A 20,674-nucleotide genomic window follows, 5' to 3' on the forward strand; every position below is an offset into this window, starting at 1 on the left:
AGAGAGAGAGAGAGAGAGAGAGAGAGAGAGGGGGGGGGGGACATTGTTAGGCAGACAGGGGGGGGCTGCCAGTGTCTTGTCGGCATGGACACGACTGCCTTCCACCAGGGCTTCACCCGCAACGGCTACTGCCCTCGCTACCAGGTAGGGTCATGACTCCTCCGGGGAGGGGCAGGGGGGGTGCTCTGTGCGGCTGTGCGACCTTCAGGCTGCTGTTTGGATGACATTGTGTGTGTTCACAGGATGACTGACAGACGTGTCTTTTTTTTGTGTTTACGTTTTTTGTATGTTATGCATGCTGTTTTATGCATGCATGCATTTCTTTGCAGAAATATTGTTGTATGTGTGTGTGTGTGTTTGTGTGGGGGTGGAGTTTTTACGGTTACTGAGAGTTATATTCATGTTTGAAGCGTGTTTTACATGCTTCAAACATGAAGTGTTCCACACACTCATTGCCACTTTTTGAAGAATCATCTCTTGTTTACATTGTGCATGTATATAATTGTGTGCTCTTTGAATGTTTAAAGCTTTATCTATAAATGTATTACTGTGTAGGGAAAGTACAAATGATTCAGAATTGATTTCATTCCATGAGGAATACAGGGGAGTGCTGACTGATTTAATGAATTATTGACTAGTCCTAGTTTGGAGCTGGTTGCTTTGCATGTATAAAAGCCATTTGGACAATACAGAAATAAGCTCAGTGTGTTAGTGTATGTCTTTGACTCTTCATCTGCTTCCTGTCACAGACAGGAATTTTAAAATGTTTGTATCATAAATACATTCATATGAATGTTGGGAAGTCATGCCCGCCTTGCCTCGTATCTGTTAAACAAACCCTGTTTACTGGAGGTCACTTACTGTAACAGCTCTGTCTGAGATGTATATAAATCAGTTTCCTTCCGAGCTGTTGAACTAGGTTAAACAACTCTGCACCACTATGTCCAGTGGCTTTATTAAACTTGGTCGGGTATTTCCAATGCTGCTCTAATGAGCCCCTTTCCTCTCTTCTATTTCGGTCCGTCCTGGTGCAGCTGGAGGCTCTGACCCAGCAGAACTCCCAGTACCAGGAGGAGCTCAGCCTCTCCAGGGAGCAGCTCTGTAGAGAGATGTAAGTTCTGATCCTCCGCCTCTCTGTTACCCTTAACCCCCCTGATACTAAAAGCACCATTGCTTCCTAAATGAAAAGCGTGTGGGAGCAATAGACGGTTCGCAGAGTAAAGGTACCGCTAGTGCTAACACAGCACTGAATTGAACCAGGTCTGTTTATACATAAGTGCTTTTATGGGTTTATTTGCGCATGTTAGTCTTGTGTATTTGTATGTGTGTGTTTTGGAATGAGCATAGGTGTGTGTGTGTGTGTATGTGTGTATGCCCCGTAGCAACGTTCTGACACCTTCCTCTGAGTCATCGGAGCCAAGGGCTTTGATGTCATAACTCTTGAACTGAATTCTGATTGGCTGAATTAGACGAGCACCTTGTGGCACTCGAAGCCTCCTGTACAACCGACTCATGACTCCCAACAGTCAGGCACAGCATCATCCCATATGGCTCTTCCTCTGCTGTCAACCAATCAACAACCAGTTCATTCATGGAACAATGTCAACACGCTGTCATTGATTCGAGGTTGCTAACGGCAACCTAACCGCTCCATCCTTCCGTGGTGATGAGGAGAACAGTGTGCTATGTGTCTTGTGTGGGACAATGTGCTTCCAACTCCATCCCATAATACGTCCACTTCCATCCTTCCCTCTGTTGGGGGCATTATGTAACCCCTCAGCCGCTCCTCCCAGAGACGCCTGGCACAGGCACTTCCTGTCAGCTCGACCGCACTGTGTGTCTGTTTGTGTGCGTGTGCGTGCATATGTGCGCCCATGTTTGCGTATGTTTACCCATGTGTCTTGTTTGCGCGTGTGCATGCACGTGTCTGTTACATTGCATATGCATAAATGCATATGCAATATATAACTGATTTTAAATTAACAAATCTGAATCACAGAGATACATTTGAGAGGTATAATAACAACAAAAGGGTTCAACGATGAAGAAAGCTACAGTGAACAACAGCCATGTTGAAACAGGGTGTGATGCCCAGGGGTTAGGGGTCAGGGCTCTGGGTGGACCAATCAGGGGCTGGCAGCGTTTTTGATACCATTGTCATGGCTTATTGGACACAGCCCAGAGGAAAGCACAAGATAGAGATGGCCTGATTATATAGAAGAGGCGCCCCTGGTTATTAAACCTCCATCTCCTCAGTGAAGGTCCTCAAAGCCCCTGTGTGGTTTCTTACTTAGACTTTGTCTCATCAATAAAACACACAAGAAAGGCCTGGCAACTAATGGGATCATTTTGAACTTAACGGTGCTCATAGGCACCGTTAAGTTATGAGACAAATGACAAATGTCAAGTTCAATTACTAAATATTGGTTAGTATTGTTGTATGGAAAGTAGTTTTTTTTTTATTGTTTAGAATCTCAGCCGTATCTTGGAGTGTGAGTGTGTGTATTTGGGTGCATGAGTGGGACAGTGTGTGTGTGTGTGTGTGTGCGTGCGTGCATGCGTATGTGTGTGTTTGTGCATGAGTGATACAGTTTTTGTGTGTGTGTGTGTGTGTGTGTGTGTGTGTGTGTGTGTGTGTGTGTGTGTTTGCATGAGTCAGACAGTATGTGTGTGTGTTTACATATGTGTGTGCATGAGTGAGACAGTGTGTGTGTGTGTGTGTGTGAGTGTGTGTGTGTGTGTGTGTGTGTGTGTGTGTGTGTGTGTGTGTGCGGGTGCGTGTGCGTGTGCGTGTGTGTGTGGCAGCCACATCCTGGTTAAACAGTTGTTACCTGCTTGGTCAGGGTGGTGCTAGTCAGAGAGGAGCGTGGGAGGGAGAGTTTAATATGCTGCACTTTCTGTACATGATTAATATCATTTATATGCTCCCTTTCTTCCCTCAGTGAGGAACTTAAACTGGCCTCACAGAACACCCAGCCACACGAGGTAATGCCCATTCATATTACATATACTATTTATAGAGGACACTTTGAACCACAGGGACTTACAGTGAATTGAGCTACATTAAACATTAGATGCCTAAATGTAGATTGTGGACATTGGGAATTGACCCCAGTACCTTTTAACTAACCACGGTATTATGGCCTCATTATCTTTTATCTTGATATAAAACATGTTCTATATTATGTTGAAATCGAATTCATTTTAAACATCATTCCTGTAAACAGTTAACTAATCTGACTGGTCAATCCCACTTCACTCCATAAACCAGCCAATTTAAAGAATATGTTGAATTGTTTATTTTAAAAAATGTGTTTGTTGTAACTATATTTGCCTATTTTTAAATTATATTTGCTTGTCTAAACTGTAAATTGACCTTGAGAGTTTTGAAAGGCGCCCTGAAATAAAATGCATTATTATTATTATTATTATTATTATTATTATTATTATTATTATTATTATTATTATTATTAACTGAAATAAAGGGCTTTTCTGCCCTTGTGAGATGACCTCTATTGTGTTCAGTTGGCTGTACTAGTTGTCGTGTAAAGACCGCCTGTAGGTGAAGGAGGGAGCCGGCTCCCTGCTGTTTCTGAACGCTCAGTAAAGCTCAGACGTGTTAATCCTGCTTACAAATGCCTCCGTATTCATGTGTCCTTCCTCTGCTCCACCAGGACTCCAACAGTCAACCGTCAGACATGAAAGACAGGTGAGTCTCACCGAAACTAAGAGTACTGGCTGCTTAAGATGTGAACTGAATGATCCTGACATCCAGGCAGCTTGGCCTTCTTTAATCTATTATACTGCAGACATGACTGTATGCTGGCACTCCCTCTGAGGGACAAGCTCTCATGAATGAACTGTTAACGTATCCATCAATACTACAGAGAGGGAGTGGGCTGGGTAAGACACCATCACAAAGAACAGAGAGAGAGGGAGAGGGAAGGAGGGTGGGAGAGAGGGGGGGAAAGAGACAGAGAGAGAGAGAGAGAGATGCTATTATGGATATTATATTTTTATACCATTAGTTAATGTTCCAGGGGATGTTTTTTGTTGTTATTCAGCACTTAGATGTTTTGCCAGCATTTTTAGCACTGTGTAAAATTGCTTGTGGAAGAAATGAAGGACTAAGATTTGTGGCCATGAAACATTATTTTATGATTTCTATGAGTCACAATACGTAACTTACTGCAGTAAGACACTTGAAATGTAACAGAGACTTCATAACTCCACTTAATGAGTGGTGGTGTTTCCACACCTTTACCAGGTTTAATGTTTTCAAAAGGAGAGGGGGGCCAATGTTTTCCCGTTGTTTTGCTCTGTGCAGAGAAAGCCTGTTGAACCAGGAAACCTCGCTGGGAAGCGACCTCATGATCTCCGATAAGGACCGGGAGCTGGAGAGCCTGAGGAACGAGGTACACAGACAGGAAGTACTGTCAACCGACGTATGTGGATCACTCCGATGGCTTTGTTTTGTTATCGGACCTTGTTGCCTAGTTACAGGAAAGGGGGGGGGGGGAAATAGGCACATAGACGGCGTGTAATTTGATCCTTCAGGGTCAGGGAGTAGGCATCAAAGCAACACCAGTGTGTTGTGTGTTGTGTGTTGTGTTCTTTCAAAGTCTGATTAAAATATAATCTACTCTGTTTTTAATCAATGGTTGAAAATGATGCATGTCTTCACAACCAGTTGGGTACTTAGCACCACCAAACAAACTCAGTTATAGAGAAAGCAGTGTTAATTATATTTGTTCAATATTTTTGGCAAATATGTTTGGCTTACTAAATATTGTAAACATATTTTTATTTTTTAACTGTGGAAATAAGCATAGTAGGTGACAAAATCCAAAGGCAGGGATTAAACAACTCCAAAGCAGGTGCTCTGAGCAAGAGACAGACGCTTACCGGGAAGGGTGAAAGAAAGACAACAAACGGGCGGCACGACTAGGGAACTTAAATATATAAGGAGCACGTGTGAACTGAATGAGAAATCCCGAAAGGTGACCCACACTGGAATAACGAGACACCAGGAGGAAGAGCAGATCATGGGGTAGGGGTACGAGTGTGGCACTGTGACGATCCATGCGGTGGCCGTGTTAGCGCTACACTCGTGTCTCTGCCTAGATTGCGGTGTTGCGAGCGGAGAAGGCCGCGGCGAAGACCTTGCAGCCGGCGGTGGAGACACTGGAGAGAGACAAGGCACAGCTCATGGGCCGCGGGCAGAGCCTGGAGCAAAGGCTCATGGGATGGCAGAACTCCGAGGGAGACAGTGTCAAGGACATTGAACTCACAGGTGAGAGGATAAAACTACGAAATAGCAACAGCTACCAGATTGATCGCTATATTAGTGGTGAATCAATGATGTCTACTTTTTTGCAAACATTGGGGATGGTAATTGACTGAATGGTACATCATAGTACCAAACTTCAATAATGATATAGTGAAGATTATATAATTTATGTGATTTGCCCTTAAAAAGTTCATATTTTCCAGGACAAAACGTGTTATTTAAATGGGCCTATGCTACGTGTGCTTCTCTAGGAGATTCAGCCATGGACCAGATGAGGGAGGAGAAGGAGTTTGCTGAGGGACAGGTATGAAGATGTCTCCATTACAGTTTCTCCCTTAACTTCAGAACCTGCTGACCACAGCTACCTCAAGCATAATGGCTTCAAGGTGTTGGGGTAATACTCCTGCCGGGGCCCTTGGAGACCTGGAGCTGGTGCCTGGGCGCTGCACTGTGGCTGCCTACTGCTCATAGGGTTGCTAGTGATGGGCTAAACTCAGAGATCACTCTTGTGTTTACCTTCCTTTTACAGACAGTAAGTTAAATCCAAATCTAGAATGTAATGTTCTCTTGGTCTTTTTTTAGGGTAAATGGTCAATTGAATGCATTTATAAAGCGCTTTTATCCAAAGCGCTTTATAATATTGCCTGACAATCCTCCATTCATGCACACATTCACACACCGACGGAGTCAACCACGCAAGGCGACAGCCAGCTCGTCGGGAGCAGTTAGGGTTAGGTGCCTTGCTCGGGGACACCTCGGCACGCTAGGATTGAACTAGCAACCTTGCGGCTACCAGCCGACCCGCTCTCCCTCCTGAGCTACTGCCCCTACTGACTAAGGGTTAGGGAGGGGTGGTGGTGGGGGGGCCTGTCCAAACAGAACGGGCTTGACTTGACCTCCGTCCCCTTGGTGTCCAGATCAACTTCCTGAACAGCGTGATCGTGGACCTGCAGCGCAAGAACGAGGAGCTGAAGGTCAAGCTGAAGAAGATGGTGCTGGCCGAGTTCAACGGCAACGACGCCCCCGACGGGTGAGACGCCTTGTTTGAGTCATTAAGCAGCAGACACTTGATCCAACATCACTCAACAGGGCATCAAGATACAAGTGGTTAAGGATCGGGTGGGTGGGCGAGGTGTCTTGCTTGCTGGTTGGGCCGTGAACATTGGAGATCAAACCTGGGATCTCTCAAATCTAGGATCTCTCACTACGCCATGCTGCTTGACAATCCAATGGGAGCTGCATTTTTCCCCCCTCAGCTCATTTCCTCTCAGGCAGACGTGTTATTTTTTCTTTAACAGATTGTGTCTGGACTGCCAAACTTCAGCCTGGAAGGGTGCCAAGTGAGAATGCATTTAGAGAGAGGGCTGTGGCTTCTACTAAGCAACACGCTTGCCAAAAAATAACTTCTTGACGGAGCATAAAGTACAGTCGCTGTGTAAACAATGCATTAGTTAGCATGGGTCTGGTAGTAACACAGTCATTACACCAGTCTAGACACAAATCTCTTTTCTGATCTAGAAATAACCAGAAATGTGGTGCAGGGCCTTAAAGGGAGACTATTTAAGTAAGCCATCTGTCCAGGCTATTAAACGGGCAGCATTATGAATCTAATTAAAGATCAGGATTTATTATCTCTCCGTTTATCCACAAACCACGACTAAAATGTGTAATGGTGAACAGTGTGTGGCTGGGGGTGCATTGATGAGCTCCATTCGCCCACGTAGTCCCATGCTACACGTCACACCCTCTCTTCTCCTCACTGCTTTCCTGTCTCCCCTCAGTGTCCTGTCCATGAGGGCACAAAAAAGCCTATAAAAAATACACTGAAAAAAGAGTCCCTTTGCACCTTGTCAAACTCAAAGTGAACTTTATTGTCAGACTGACTGCGTTTCCCCATACTCCAAATGTGCTTTTAATATATTTGTGTGATCATCCTCGTGTTGATCTCTCTCTGCATCTCCTTCCCCCTCCCTCCACCCTGCTCTCCCTCGCCGTCTCTCCGTCCTCTCCAGGCTGGACGGGGGTCTGTCCAAGCGGGAGACCAAGCCCCCCCCGAGGCTCTTCTGCGACATCTGCGACTGCTTCGACCTCCACGACACGGAGGACTGCCCCACGCAGGCCCAGAGCCCCGACGCCGTCCCGCACACCGCCTACCACGGCAACCCCGCCGTGGAGCGGCCCTACTGCGACATCTGCGAGGCCTTCGGCCACGCCACTGCCGCCTGCAACGACGACCAGACCTTCTAGAACCCCTCCCGGAACCCTTCCACGGACACTCCAGAACCTTCAAGAGCTTTTGAAGAACCTTTCGAGAAAACATTCCCTGCAACCTCCCCGTCTCCCTCCTGCAAGCTCTTGTAACCGGAGGTGTTAAGCTGGTGTCCTTAAGTCAATGTAACCCAGTAGGATTGTAGTTTTTAACACCCCCCCCCCCCCACCCCTCTTCTACAAGTCTAACTCGTGCGACGCTAGATCCTGCACAACCAAAAAGATTTTCCATATTTATTTTTTATACTGTATTTAATGTATATGACCTAGTGCCCAGAGTACCAGGGATAAGATGCACTCCACTGGTTCTTCTGGACCGAATGCAACGCAGAACACTTTTCCAAATATGCTGCTTCTGGTGCAATAATCGATATCCGAATATGTTGTCGTGCTGCGCGTTTCTAATGTGTTTACTATTTTGATTTTTTCTTGATTTATTTTTTAGATTCAAGAAGAGTGACCGCTTTTGTCTGATTGCGTTTGGGAATCGTTTTTGCGCGGAAACACTAAAAAGCAAAGAGGAATGATAAGCACAAAAAGTAAAACATTCCAGTTAAATAGCGGTAAAAACAACAGGTAACAAAATTAACTGCCATGTTCTGTTTTGTACTTTTGTTGTTAACTTATAACAACAACCTGTATTTCGTGGATTATTGACCTGTGTACAAACAAGTAACTTAAAACAGCTTTACACCGTGCAGTGTCTAACGCTCTATTAACCATTTCCTTTCATTTCATTCAAGACAACTATAGTTGTATTATACCAGCATAGGCCTTTCAAAAGTTGCTTTGTTTTCTCTTTTGTTTTATTTATTCAATTTTAATATTTTTTCATTGTATAGATATATAAACTAACTAATTCTTGTGTCACTGTAGTGTCAATAGGATCTTAGCACAAATACACTGCATGTCCCAGACAATTCTCAAACTCAAAGTAGAAGTCTCTGCTCACCTAGTATTGCACACTCCACTTTAAAGATTTCACTTTACAAATTCTACACCCTATTTTTCTTCCCTCATGAGTTCCTTGTATAGATCAAATCTAGAATAGTTCAGAGATGCCATCCATGTTTATGTTGCCTGTGGACTGAAAAAATAAAAACTTTTTGGAGTAAAGTTTTGGAGTTAGGTGTACAGATATTCCACATTAAAATCACAAATATAGATCATATTGAATCTTACACTAACAATATAACATTAGCTTTGTGACTCTTGACACACACGGTTGTCAGATTCAATGTTTTCCTCTGCTAAATGCCATCGGCACAAATATATTTATGTTAACTGTGTTTTTCTGCCCAGTATTGTGTTTGCACTCTTGTACTAGTATTTACTTAAACACGTGTACTTTCTGTCAGTAACGTTTGTTTTCTATGTAGAACACTTTGAGAAATGGTCCATCAATGGATTCTTGCCACTGTTAAGTGTCCCTAATCCTTTTCGATATTTGGATGTTTATCGAATTCTAACTGTTTTATATGTATAACTGCATATAAATATCGTCAATCATAATGTGTTGTCATGTTATAGTATAAACAAATCCTCCTTCACCATTTGTTCCCTCTGCCTTACTACTGCTAATGCAGAGTTAGCAAAAGGTTGGTCCTAATCTACCTGGAAAGGCCCTGACAGAGCCAACATCTTAACCTATTTCTCACCCCTACCGAATAGTAAAAATATCTGTACTACATATTAACAATTGTAACACAATACATTTCATATAAAAACCCTATACTTTCTGTATATTGTGTGCATAATATAACCTATATGAAACATGCTGTATTCAAAATGCATGGTAGGAATATATAAATGTATAACATATATAAAATAATCCAGCTGTCTGTCCAATCAACATTAGATAATTGAAAATGTACGCCATGGAAACGTTTTGTGACTTTTATTAAGAAAACAAATCCATGATAAAAACCAACTACTGATGGAATAAATAAGTCAAACCAAACTATAAATCTGTACAAGATCTAAAGTAAAACATGGTCCCATTAACAACATACAAGATTTCATATCTCACAGCTCTTTTTGTTGTTTTTGTTTCTACACACGCACACCCACACACACGCACAATTGTCAGCAAACTAGAAGCAATCGGCTCGATCAGGTGAAAGCTACAACAGAAGTACGATTTCTTGTTTAACTGAGTAAATAATGCTGTGTTAATGTCAATACATAGCATTTTAAGTTCCAGCGCTGCACAACTGGGAATGAGGTATATGCTAATCCATCTTCTAAACTGAGAACTTTTTTTATTGTACGTTTCTTATTTCTCCATCCATGAGACTTATGTCATCTGCTCAAGTTATTTAAAGTCAGTTTTACCGTTGATTTAGGCGATGATGTCGATTATTCACACATTGGAAGTGTTCAACTAAATCACAAAGAAAAAAAATATGGTTTGAGGTTATACATTTTGAGGTCAAAGGCCTGAATCCTTACGGGGTAGTTTCAAGTAAATTTCACACTGATGTCGATGACGAATGAAAAGGATAAACAAATGGACAATGCCAGGAATATGAATGGATTCAGCCGTTAAGACAGCACCTTTAAGGGAGGAACGGACGCTAAAACTAGCATAGCCATGGTGTAATTAAAAAGACCCGACTCTACGTGGATCTACGGAGACTGCGAGTATAGTCAAGTGTAGCTAGTGATATATACACAAGTCAGAGAGTGGAAGTCGTTAATAAAGTCGACCGGTGTAGTGAAACTGATGACTAACCAGCGTATGCATAAAGACGAAATGCCCTAAGATGAATTGTAACTCCTTTGGTCCGCACAACTAACATACAGAACACAAACCAGAGGGGTTTTGTGTAACATTTCCGAATCCAGTCTTGAATGTGTGCAAAAAAAGTACAAGTATAAATTTTAGCTCAGACAATTCAATGACAAAATGGTTCTGAGCAAAAAACAGACAGAACATGGCACAAAATCGTAAGTTATAAAAAATAATTGCTCATGACCTAACAAATTGCGCTTAATCATAATCAAACGGAAGGCACACCTGCGGTACCTATGCCAGCCTCAACCAGTACCCCTTCCTCCTTCCTTTTTCGAATGAGAACTTAGGTTTGTTTAAAAAAAAAAACGTGACCTTCCATGGATGGAGAACAAGACACACCCACTAACAGCAGCAACTCAATCTGTGATCACTTGTGAGATACCATAACAGTGCATTGACCCTCCTGAGAAACACCCTAACGATTCCCTAAACAACAGTAATAGTACATAAGTCTGCCAGGAGGCCATCACGGAGGATTGTAGAGGTTTCCTACGAGCCGCTGATAACCAGGCTAGCCTCTGTGTGCATCCCGAAGCTAAACCATTAAAGAGTTAAATGTTTTCAAAAAGGGGGTGGGTGGAGGGGAGGACAGGAGTCGGACCTTTGACCCCTACTCTTGCTGATTTTATCTAAAAGTGTCAAAAGCCCTGGCCCCATTGTTATTTATTCAGGTTTTTTTGTTTTTAAAATCACAGATGCAGGTCAGCTTGTCTCTTCTTCTTCTGGCCTGGCAGCCCTACCCCTACACCCCACCCCGTCTCACAGGTCGGTCGGGACGGGCAGGGGGGGCGGAGGGGGGAGGGGGGAAGCCTGGAGGAGTCAGGGCTTCACTTGGCATTTTGTGAGTGTGTGGCGAAGATAGGAGGAAGCACAGAGGGGGAGTGGGGTTAGGGGGGGATGGGGTAGGGCGAGGGGGCAGTAGAGGTATTATCCATCCGGGTGGGTGTTGTGGAGATGGGGGATATTGGTGGAGGGGAGGAAGAGGAAACGGTAGAACACGAGGAGAGCGTCTCTCCCGAGTCGTTAAGGTGGAAAAGGGGGGAAAGAAAGAAAGAAAGAGAGAGAGAGTTAATGGAGGACGTTTAGAAAGGGAGGGGTGGTGGACCCGCTGCAGTCATCTAACTCTCCTCAAAGTCCAGAGGTGGGGACTCCTGCTTGGTCTTCTTAGTGGGCGGGGCTTCCTCCTCCAGGTCCTGCCAATCACATTGTTGCACACGTTAATTGACAAATGATATGCAAAAAATATCATCATCATATCACCAATACTTCATAAAAATGAAAAAAAAATGAGGGTTATCACAACAATACTAGAAATCAGTATATCTCACTTACTTAAACTCAACATTTCTCAAATCAAAAGTATAAAAAAAACTACCATTGAAATATGTTATTGTCTCAAAATTAAGATTTAGATCAAGGCAGGCAATTATGCACAAGCATTTGAATTTCAGGACAATCTGAAGCCAATAAAAAAAGACGCGGAGAAATGATACAAAACACAAAAACACAAAAAACACCTACATAAACTAAACACAAAAAACACCTACATAACACTTAGAACTCAAAGCATTATCAATTAAGAACACCTCCCATTTCTCTACGACTAAACCGAACCATCTCACACCAGGTGGACCAGCATGACCAGGGACCAGTGTGTACAGAGACCGGCTGTTAACAGGTGACTGGAGTGGGACGCATGCAGCGCTCCTTACCTGAGAGGCTTTGCTGTCTGGGGAGTGCTTCTCGTCCGTAGCCACGCCGTCCCTCTTTACACTGGCCGCCCGCTCCGAACTGTCTGATGACGGCAGGCTCTTCCCTGAACACACACATCCAGACAATAGCACACCTTTAGGATTTTGACCCACAACTAGTGAAACCTAAACGCCAAACTGGTACAATGAACCGCAAGCAAGCAGTAGGTTTTCTCTGCTCCAAGCTAAGACGGTATTTCTGTTACTTAGCACCCCCTTGTGGTTCCCTGGTGAAAATGTGTGTCTTCATATGTTTGCGTGTCTCTGTCCCAGTGTGTGTGTGTGTGTGTGTGTGTGTGTGTGTGTGTGTGTGTGTGTGTGTGTGTGTGTGTGTGTGTGTGTGTGTGTGTGTGTGTGTGTGTGTGTGTGTGTGTGGCGGACCTCTCTTGCTGTCGGGGCTCTGGTCGGTCTTGGCGTCGCTGTCGCGGTGGGAGGATAGGGTGCTGGCGTCTGGTGCGGGGCTGGTGCTGCAGCTGTTCTCCTGCTTGACCGGAGATGAATCCGCGATGGAGCTCTGGTTGCTGTTGTCGTCTGAGAGACAGGATAAACACAAGGAGGGATGGGTTTGACCGAGTGGTTGTTTTTGAGGAGGCCTTTTGGCAGGCCTGGGTTAGGGAATCTTTCTCAGTGGTGCCTATGGGTAGACGAAGGGATTGGGGATCTAACCCAGAACCTTTAGGCTGGACTATCTTGCACCTATTTACCAAAGAAGGGACTATTCTTGAGGAGACTACATTGGAATAACAAAAATGACTCGTAATGTGTCAGAATTGTTTGGATGCAATATTAACAACAACACATTTCAAAACTAGGGTCAAAAAGTGCTTCACATAATTCATGATACAAATAGTTGATATTATGATCAAGCGACATATGCCAACATGCTGTTGTCTATTCAACAACAGTCAGTCAAACCAATGTTTTGAATGTATGTAGATGAAGTAGTATGTAAACGGGACTAAAGACATTATACAAAAAAAATATTCAAATAATACATCTCATATAATGTACTCACCATGGATGTCCATCATCCCGGGGGACGAACTGTTCTCCGGCGTGGTGAGCTCCGAGCCATACTTCTCGTCTTTGCCCTTCTTCTTATTCTTGCTTTTCTAGAAAAGAGAAAAAACAGGAAAAGACAACATCAACAACCGCTGTTGAGTTGCGTAACAAAACATGTGTGTCCAACTAAACAAAGACTCAGGTAAAATGATCAATAATAGAAAAGGGGTACAAAACAACATGCAACAATCAAGTTAAATCACAAGTTGCTATACTATCTAAGTGTGTGAGTGTGTGTGTGTGTGTGTGTGTGTGTGTGTGTGTGTGTGTGTGTGTGTGTGTAGGGCGGGGGTTAAGCACGTGCATTATTTTTAATCACACCGTAAATGTCAGAAAGTCTCATCCAGATGCCAACTTACATCTTCTGCTGACTTGGGTTCCGTTACTGGGACCCACTTGTAGATACGCAGAGATGTGTCTCCAACCGTCACCCATTTCTTTTCCCTGAGAGACAAAAGATAAGAATAAATTCTCACGTCTGTAGCCTATAGGCCGAATTGGCGCTTCCTAATGAAAGTCAAAAGTTGGACACATTCGTCAAAAGCGCAGGTATCCCAAAAGAATAACTAGAGCGCAACTTCCAGTCGATACAGTGACTTATGTGAGTGGGGAGTTTTTTGGTGAACAAGCACATAAAATGGAGGACAATTCCCTATATAACACGGAATAACACAACTGCGGGAATCCCCACACAAAGACCATCATTAACTCCAAATGTCCACCAAAATAAATCTAGCAACACAACATCAAACCCGGTGCGTTTTAATTCCTAAAACCTTAAAACTGAGTCATTGCGTGATCAGCCGTGCAGAGCAGCTTCACTTCCCTCTCCCCGGCCCCCCCCGCCGGGCTCTCCACCGGAGCTAAAGGGCGACTGAAGCGCTTCATTTAAAACTCCAGACGAACTAAACTACTCCCGCCCGGCAGCGCCGTCGTCATATTGTGTCGAAGCGAGAGTTATTGAACGTTTTCCGCCGTTCCCCACAGTGCTCTGACAAAAACGCGCACACCAGCGGGCAGGAGGAAAAAGGGAATGGCTTCATGTGACTGTCGAAATGGCTACTGGGTTCAACCGTTTCAAAAAAAAAAAATCTACACAGAAAAAGGGACATCCCTGTCGAACAGTTCCCTAAACTCCAAAGTGTACCACATTGCACGAGTGCGCCCCAGTGCACCTGAGTTGCAAGTACATCTCTGAATTGCGCTCAAAATACCCTTTCAATCAAATTCATCCCCCGATTCGTTCTCGCTCGTTCCCTCTCCTCCCCCCTCAACAAGCAAGCCTTTCTTGTGTTAGGTAACAAAGCGTGGATTTTTTCTTCTTTCCCTTACCATTTTCGTACTTTCTCGATCGCGGCCATAACCCGCTTGATGTCATCTTTTGCCCTGCTCCGGGTCTCCGCGCGGACCGACCTGCCCGACATTGCCGTGGTGGGTATAATATTTTTTAAAGCTCGCCGGCAGTTCAGACACAATGCAAACAGCACAGCGCACAGAGGAGGCAACGCGCCTGCGCGGAGCGGGGACCAGGGAGAGAGAAGGGAGCCTGCAGCTGCACTGAAGGGAGAGGCGTTCAGTTTACCCCGCTGTGTGTGCTCCGGGAACAAAGAGGGACATTGCTCGTACTCGAGTAATATGCGTAACTGATTAATAGCTGTAATATGTGTGCTTGTTTAGGTTTTTGGTTACTCGGTTGTTATGAATATGGAATCGATTTGAAGGCTTGGATGTGTGTTTTTTGGGAGCCGTGGTGCTGCATCGACGCTCCACTTACCTAGACTAGGACTGAGTGTGGACGGCCGCTGTTTGGGTTGATTTACAATAAAACTAATTAATAACTATCTGTTGTAATCCGTTTATTCTATTGCATGACCAAACTGGCGCATGCAATCGCGTATGCTTACGTCGTTACCTATTTCCTTACTGGATTGAATGTGTTGTCCTATATTGTGATAAAATAGCATGTATGCTTACCATACGAGACGAACAAGCCTCATCTAAAAACGTTATATTGGTTCGCAGTAAAAGTAGGAGACCATACAATTGTGAAATCTAAATTGCAGCTATTCATATTTCAATAATAACTTTTCACCACATAACGTCCACATTTTCGCCTGTGTCAGTTTAAATTGACCCCGCAACTGGTTTGTCATAGGCCTATTGTAGAAAGTGAAAGAGGGCAAAACAAAACATGAATAATTGATTTCCTTAAAAACACGAATGACCAAAATAAATGACACTAGCCGTGTTCATTTATAACAGCCTAAGTAGAGCTCAATAGCGTTATGCTCTCTGAAAACCTCAATGAATTCTCAGTGCTGTAAACAGTTGTTTTGTCATTTGTGTTTTACTGCTTGCGTGCCTGTTTATGTTGCTTTCATTCAAATACACATTGCTTTCACTCAAATACACATTGCTTTCAAATGTGTTCTGTGTCAGTGATTAATTTGAACACGACCCGTATACAACCAGTTATATCTCCCAAGCGATTAGGAAAATTACTCCAGCTAATTGTTTCTCCAGTCTTGGAAGATAATGGAGGCCAACGAAGCAGAGAGTCGGAGAGAAGTGGATCTTTTCAATATGTCAGACGGATCGTCCTGCGTTGTTTCTCTTACTAGGCCCCAGGTGAAAGGACACGAAAGGATATTGAGTTCTCCAACTACGGTGCGGGTGCTGACCCATCTTCCTGGATGCCATCCTCAACCCCACAGTGAGGCTCCAACTCGGCAGCTTCTTCCAGGTCACCGACGGGCTGTTCCTGGCCGTCTATGCCACAGAGTTCCTTCTGAAGGTGGAGCCCGTTCGCTCCTGAAAGAGCTGGAACAACTGTTTGAGGAGGCCATGTTGCCTGTTTGGTGGTGGCCTAGCCCCCCATCTCAGTGGACACGTCCAGCACATTGGAGTCCCTGGGGGTCATCGGCTCCCTCCGCTCCCTGCGGGTCATCAAGGTGTCCTCCCTGCCCCTGGTCAACGCGCTCTTCATGGCCCTCTACAGGGCCGTGAAGAGTGGGATGGGCGTCTCCTTGATCGGTGCCCAGTGTTTCTGGGACCTCCACGGCGGCCACCCACTGTGGAGGCCTCAACCGAGCGGTCTTCACCCTCTTCGGCATGGTCACGAGGACGGGTGGACGGACCCCCAGGAGGCACTGGACCCCCGGGTCGTCGGCCACACCCGCTTCTTTACCATCTCCTTCATCATCCTGAGCAACCTCATCCTGGTCAACATATACTCAGCGCTGGTGCTGAAAGAGATCCACCAATCCATGGACGTCTTTGAGAACAAACAGGAGGGGTTGAGGCTGCGTCTGCATGCCCTCAAGAAGCACGCCGTGGGCAAGAGGAACGGGGAAGAGGTCAGGGAGCGGCAGGAGCTCCAGGCCGGGGACCCAAGCCTCTTCCCCCAGCTGGTGCCGGGCTTCAAGCACTCACTATGCCCCGACGACATCATGGTGACGAAGGAGCCGTGCACCAGCTTGACCGCTGCGGACGTCCACATCATTAGCCTCGAGGATCAGGGCCACAGGACCAGGAAGCTGCGGCGCCTGTATGGGGACATCGCCGCTCCATCGGGCAAGATAATGGAGGAGTAGGAGAACAACGGTTAACGTAGAAGAGAATGGATTTGGAAGAGTTTTAAATGGGTGGTGATGTTTATTTACCTTTTTTTTTATCAGTAGACTGAAATGCAAAATATAAATAAAAGTAAGTGCTTGTGTGATCGTTGTAGCCTCGTGTAAACTGTACTGAAAAATACAGTTGTTTGCAAAATAACTACTTTACAGATCTTTATAAAAAGGAAAGTGACTTCACTTTTGTCTATGTTTGCATACAAACAACAATGTTGTTCAAAAGATAAAAGATAATTTTCTGTATTTAAAGTATTTATTATTTCTCTACAAAACTTGAGTTGTACTTGAGTGGTATTCATGGTTGTATTTCCCATGGACATATTAAAGAAGGTATTTCCATCTATTTCGATTGGTCAATGATTTTGACGCAGCCGACACGTCATCAGCTTGCGCGATACGGCAGGGACAACACTGCTAAATGAGTTGGTTGTTTGAGTCAAACAACCAATGTACAGGATTTAAGTTAGCGATATAACATTGACAAAGAAACAATATACATCAGTTACCGTGATCGGGTTACTCTTATTTATTGGGCATTAAATATTTTATTTATTTGAAGGAAATCGACAGTGCGAGCAAGTCTAGCACGCATGTGTCAAACGTTCAGGGGGACACATTACAATTCATAGAGATTGTTCAGTTGGCTGACGTAATTCTCATACAATACAAGAGGCTCCTGTATCTGGCTGCGTTGTACTGAATAAACATGAACGAACAAGGTTGGTTGCTCCTTCTTCTCATCGCAATACATTTGACAACAAACTTTGTCACCCATCGCACAACACCTGACACTGTCTTTCTGTAGAGCTAGTGGAGTACTTCAGGACCCAGATGGGGAAAGACCCCGATATGGCATCTGCAGTAGCTGCCATCCGCACGCTACTCGAGTTCCTCAAGAGAGACCAAGGTCTACTATTTCTAGTTATTTTTGTCAATTTCTAAAATACTGTGTCATATGCTATTGCACGAATGCTACCAACCAACCATGCCATCAACCTAAATTGTGGGATATCGCTGGACCCTATACTTTCAGGAGAAACACTTTTCGGGCTTAGGGAGAGTCTGACCTGGGCTACAGACTGTCTGACGGGGGTGGACTCCTCCGTGGCTGTCTCTTCTGCGGGGGAACTATTTCTACGATTCATTAGCCTGACATCGTTGGAACACCAGGTAGATTGCACTCGAAAAGTAAAAGTGATGCTTATTAACAATCACAGCTTTAAGAATATTCTTTACGTACTCAGGTTAGGTTTGGCATGGAAGTAACATCAAGATTCATCAGCCCATTTCTCAACCCCTTCTGAAAATACATTTTAGAACCCTACCAATGGTATTCTTCTGTTGATTATGGAAGTGATTTCTGGTTCCAGGACTTGTCGCAGTGTAAAAAAGTGATGGAGGAGCGAGGGGAGTTGTTTCTGCAGAAGATCTCCATGTCCAGAGCCAAGGTGGCCAAACTATGCCACACGTTCATCAAAGACGGCGCAGTGAGTTTTTCCAAAGCAGCAAATCATGTGTAACAGAGGTAGGCTAAACAGCAAATCCAGGAGGAACAGGACTCTCTCCCAATACATTAAGAATTCTAAAACCACTGATCTGAATGCCTTCAGTCATATGGCTAATGAGTTGGAGTAGTCTTCAATCCCATGTTAAAGGGGCTTTGTATTCTCCCTTGGTCTGATCCTGAAGAACCTAACGTTATTTTGCTGATCCTAGCAGGCGGTTGGCCATTCGAGTCTCTGCCTCATCTGTCCATTTTTACCAGAAGTGTGATCATATACGCCCCCAATCTTTTTTCCTTTTTATCCAGAAAATCCTGACCCACTCGTACTCCCGGGTGGTTCTCCGGGTGCTGGAGAAGGCGGCGGCAGAGAAGAAGAGGTTCTCGGTGTACGTCACCGAGTCCCAGCCAGACGCCGCCGGGTGAGGGCAGGCCCACCGGCCATATGGGAAAAAACATTCCCTATCTCTTCATACTATATTGTAGAAGTTGTTTCTTTGCTCATTTTGTGCGTTTTTATATGTACTCGATATTCTTGCACTTGTTGAGTTGCATCTTCATATTTGAATGCCCCTTTGGACAAACGTGTCTTCTAAATATATGTCATATCTCAGGAGTATTTATCAATGAAGCCACTGAATCAGGGACATCTTGTTGGAAGATGGGAAATTGCATTTTGTGTGTAAAGGGGGTTAGGGGGGAGGGGGGTCGGATGTCATCGACATTTTTCAAGAAAGTATTTTATGTAGTAGGGATGTTGGGTTAACTCCCGCTGAAAGATTCTGGGTTCAAACCCTAATGCCCCCAGTCTACCTGTAAGCATCCTTGAGCAAGATGCTCTAACCCATACCTGTTTTTCAGGTACATGTATTTGTAATTCACTGGTAAATTACTAAGTAGCACACTTAGTGGCACACTTGGCTGAATGGTTGAATGATGCAAACATGGAAATAGTCTAACAAAGTTTCCCAATGCCTTTAAACTATTCCTTTTTCTTGAATGATATTTCTTGGCTTTCAGCGAACAGATGGCTGCAGCCCTGAGGAAGCTCGACGTTCCTGTGACCGTGGTCCTGGACGCCGCCGTGGGGTAGATAAACATATTAGTATTAGATATGTTTCTGGAGAAATTAAGTTATCACACATTTCTAAGGATGTGATGGACTACCATATAAAAGTAGACAAAGATGTGATGTATGACAATATAATACTTTCTACGGATGATATATAACATACATTTGTATCAAGGTCAAAACATGTCAACGAAATGACACCCATCCCTGTTCTGACCCCAGACCCCCATGTCGTGTCTCTCGTCTCCCAGTGTTGATTTATTTATTCATCTTGGCTGTGTTGTTTTTAGCACTGTACTGTGAGGTGACCTTAAGCATCGCGCTGCCAAAAAATGCGTTCTCCTTATTAGGAATATAATGAATGCGGTGGTGTTTCTGTTGTTCCCCAGCTCCGTGGTGGAGAAGGTCGACTTGGTTATCGTCGGCGCCGAGGGAGTCGTGGAGAGCGGAGGGATCATCAACAAGGCACAAACACACACACACACACACACACACGAAAAGTCTAGTGGTTAGGGTCTGGACTCCCAGTCAAAAGGACCGGGTTCGAAACCCTCTTCCCATGGTCTCCCTGTCGACTTCCCTGCCTGCTCATGAATCACATGTATCCATAATAAAAGTCACAGTATGTTGCTGTGGATAAAAGCTGTGATCTGTTAGTGACTTAATGGATAAAGAAGAGTAAATGCGGCAGCTTGTGCTAACATAACGTGTGTCTGTGTGTGCGTAGATCGGGACGTACCAGATGGCAGTGTGCTCCAAGGCCCACAACAAGCTGTTCTACGTGGTGGCAGAAAGCTTTAAGTTTGTCCGCCTCTACCCCCTCAATCAGCAGGACGTGCCGGATAAGTTCAAGGTAGGTTGCTGCCGGCGGGGCGGGACATGTCATGGTCTGGCACTGGAGTTGGTACATGTTTGGGGTCATCCCATGATCATAGATCCGGTTGGATGCTCCCATTTGTGTTGCACAAGCAGATATATTTTGAAATGGCTTGTGATCATTTGTCACCCTCACACGTGGTAGGATTTTAGTATAGATAAAAAAGAAAAATCTATACTAATTAAGTTTGTATTCATTTCGACGCCCATTCCATCCCCAGTACAAGGCGGACACGTTGAGGAGCTCCCAGAGCCTGTCCGAGGAGCACCCCGTCATCGACTACACGCCCCCGTCTCTCATCACCCTGCTCTTCACCGACCTGGGCGTTCTCACCCCGTCCGCCGTCAGCGATGAATTGATAAAACTTTATTTATAACTTCTCTACGAATAAAAAGAAAATCAACAAACAAAAGGCTAAATTGTA

The 20,674-nt window shown here is 44.5% G+C and overlaps 4 protein-coding genes across 5 annotated transcripts in view; 3 read left to right on the plus strand and 1 right to left on the minus strand.

Moving 5' to 3' along the window:
• Positions 1-8,984, plus strand: part of clip1b (CAP-GLY domain containing linker protein 1b) — a 23,969-nt gene extending 14,985 nt beyond the window's left edge. For both annotated transcript variants that reach the window (XM_079755281.1, XM_079755280.1), the window contains exons 15-22: positions 1,035-1,111; positions 2,943-2,985; positions 3,675-3,709; positions 4,328-4,415; positions 5,125-5,293; positions 5,542-5,594; positions 6,208-6,320; positions 7,303-8,984. In XM_079755281.1, coding sequence (XP_079611407.1) covers positions 1,035-1,111; positions 2,943-2,985; positions 3,675-3,709; positions 4,328-4,415; positions 5,125-5,293; positions 5,542-5,594; positions 6,208-6,320; positions 7,303-7,537 — 813 coding nt within the window. In that variant the 3' untranslated portion in view covers positions 7,538-8,984. The remainder of the gene's footprint in view (positions 1-1,034; positions 1,112-2,942; positions 2,986-3,674; positions 3,710-4,327; positions 4,416-5,124; positions 5,294-5,541; positions 5,595-6,207; positions 6,321-7,302) is intronic.
• A 215-nt stretch (positions 8,985-9,199) lies between these two features.
• On the minus strand, positions 9,200-14,647 carry bcl7a (BAF chromatin remodeling complex subunit BCL7A). Its single transcript, XM_079755541.1, has 6 exons — positions 14,501-14,647; positions 13,528-13,612; positions 13,122-13,218; positions 12,488-12,637; positions 12,068-12,171; positions 9,200-11,548 (listed from the first exon to the last, which is right to left on the minus strand). Exons 1-6 carry the CDS (start codon positions 14,590-14,592, stop codon positions 11,474-11,476), a joined length of 603 nt encoding a protein of 200 aa, XP_079611667.1. The 5' UTR covers positions 14,593-14,647; the 3' UTR covers positions 9,200-11,473.
• A 1,056-nt stretch (positions 14,648-15,703) lies between these two features.
• LOC307089563 (cation channel sperm-associated protein 3-like) lies at positions 15,704-16,761 on the plus strand (the record flags this gene model as incomplete). Its single annotated transcript, XM_079755913.1, has 3 exons — positions 15,704-15,725; positions 15,883-15,971; positions 16,039-16,761. 3 exons carry the CDS (start codon positions 15,704-15,706, stop codon positions 16,759-16,761), a joined length of 834 nt encoding a protein of 277 aa, XP_079612039.1.
• A 444-nt stretch (positions 16,762-17,205) lies between these two features.
• On the plus strand, positions 17,206-20,626 carry eif2b1 (eukaryotic translation initiation factor 2B, subunit 1 alpha; the record flags this gene model as incomplete). The annotated part of the gene is made up of 9 exons (XM_079755976.1): positions 17,206-17,519; positions 17,606-17,707; positions 17,834-17,970; positions 18,171-18,287; positions 18,611-18,723; positions 19,322-19,390; positions 19,763-19,838; positions 20,101-20,226; positions 20,471-20,626. Exons 1-9 carry the CDS (start codon positions 17,507-17,509, stop codon positions 20,624-20,626), a joined length of 909 nt encoding a protein of 302 aa, XP_079612102.1. The 5' UTR covers positions 17,206-17,506.
• Positions 20,627-20,674: the final 48 nt, after the last annotated feature.

The sequence above is a fragment of the Pollachius pollachius genome, assembly GCF_949987615.1.
Source record: "Pollachius pollachius genome assembly, chromosome: 18".
Classification (NCBI taxonomy): Eukaryota; Metazoa; Chordata; class Actinopteri; order Gadiformes; family Gadidae; genus Pollachius; species Pollachius pollachius.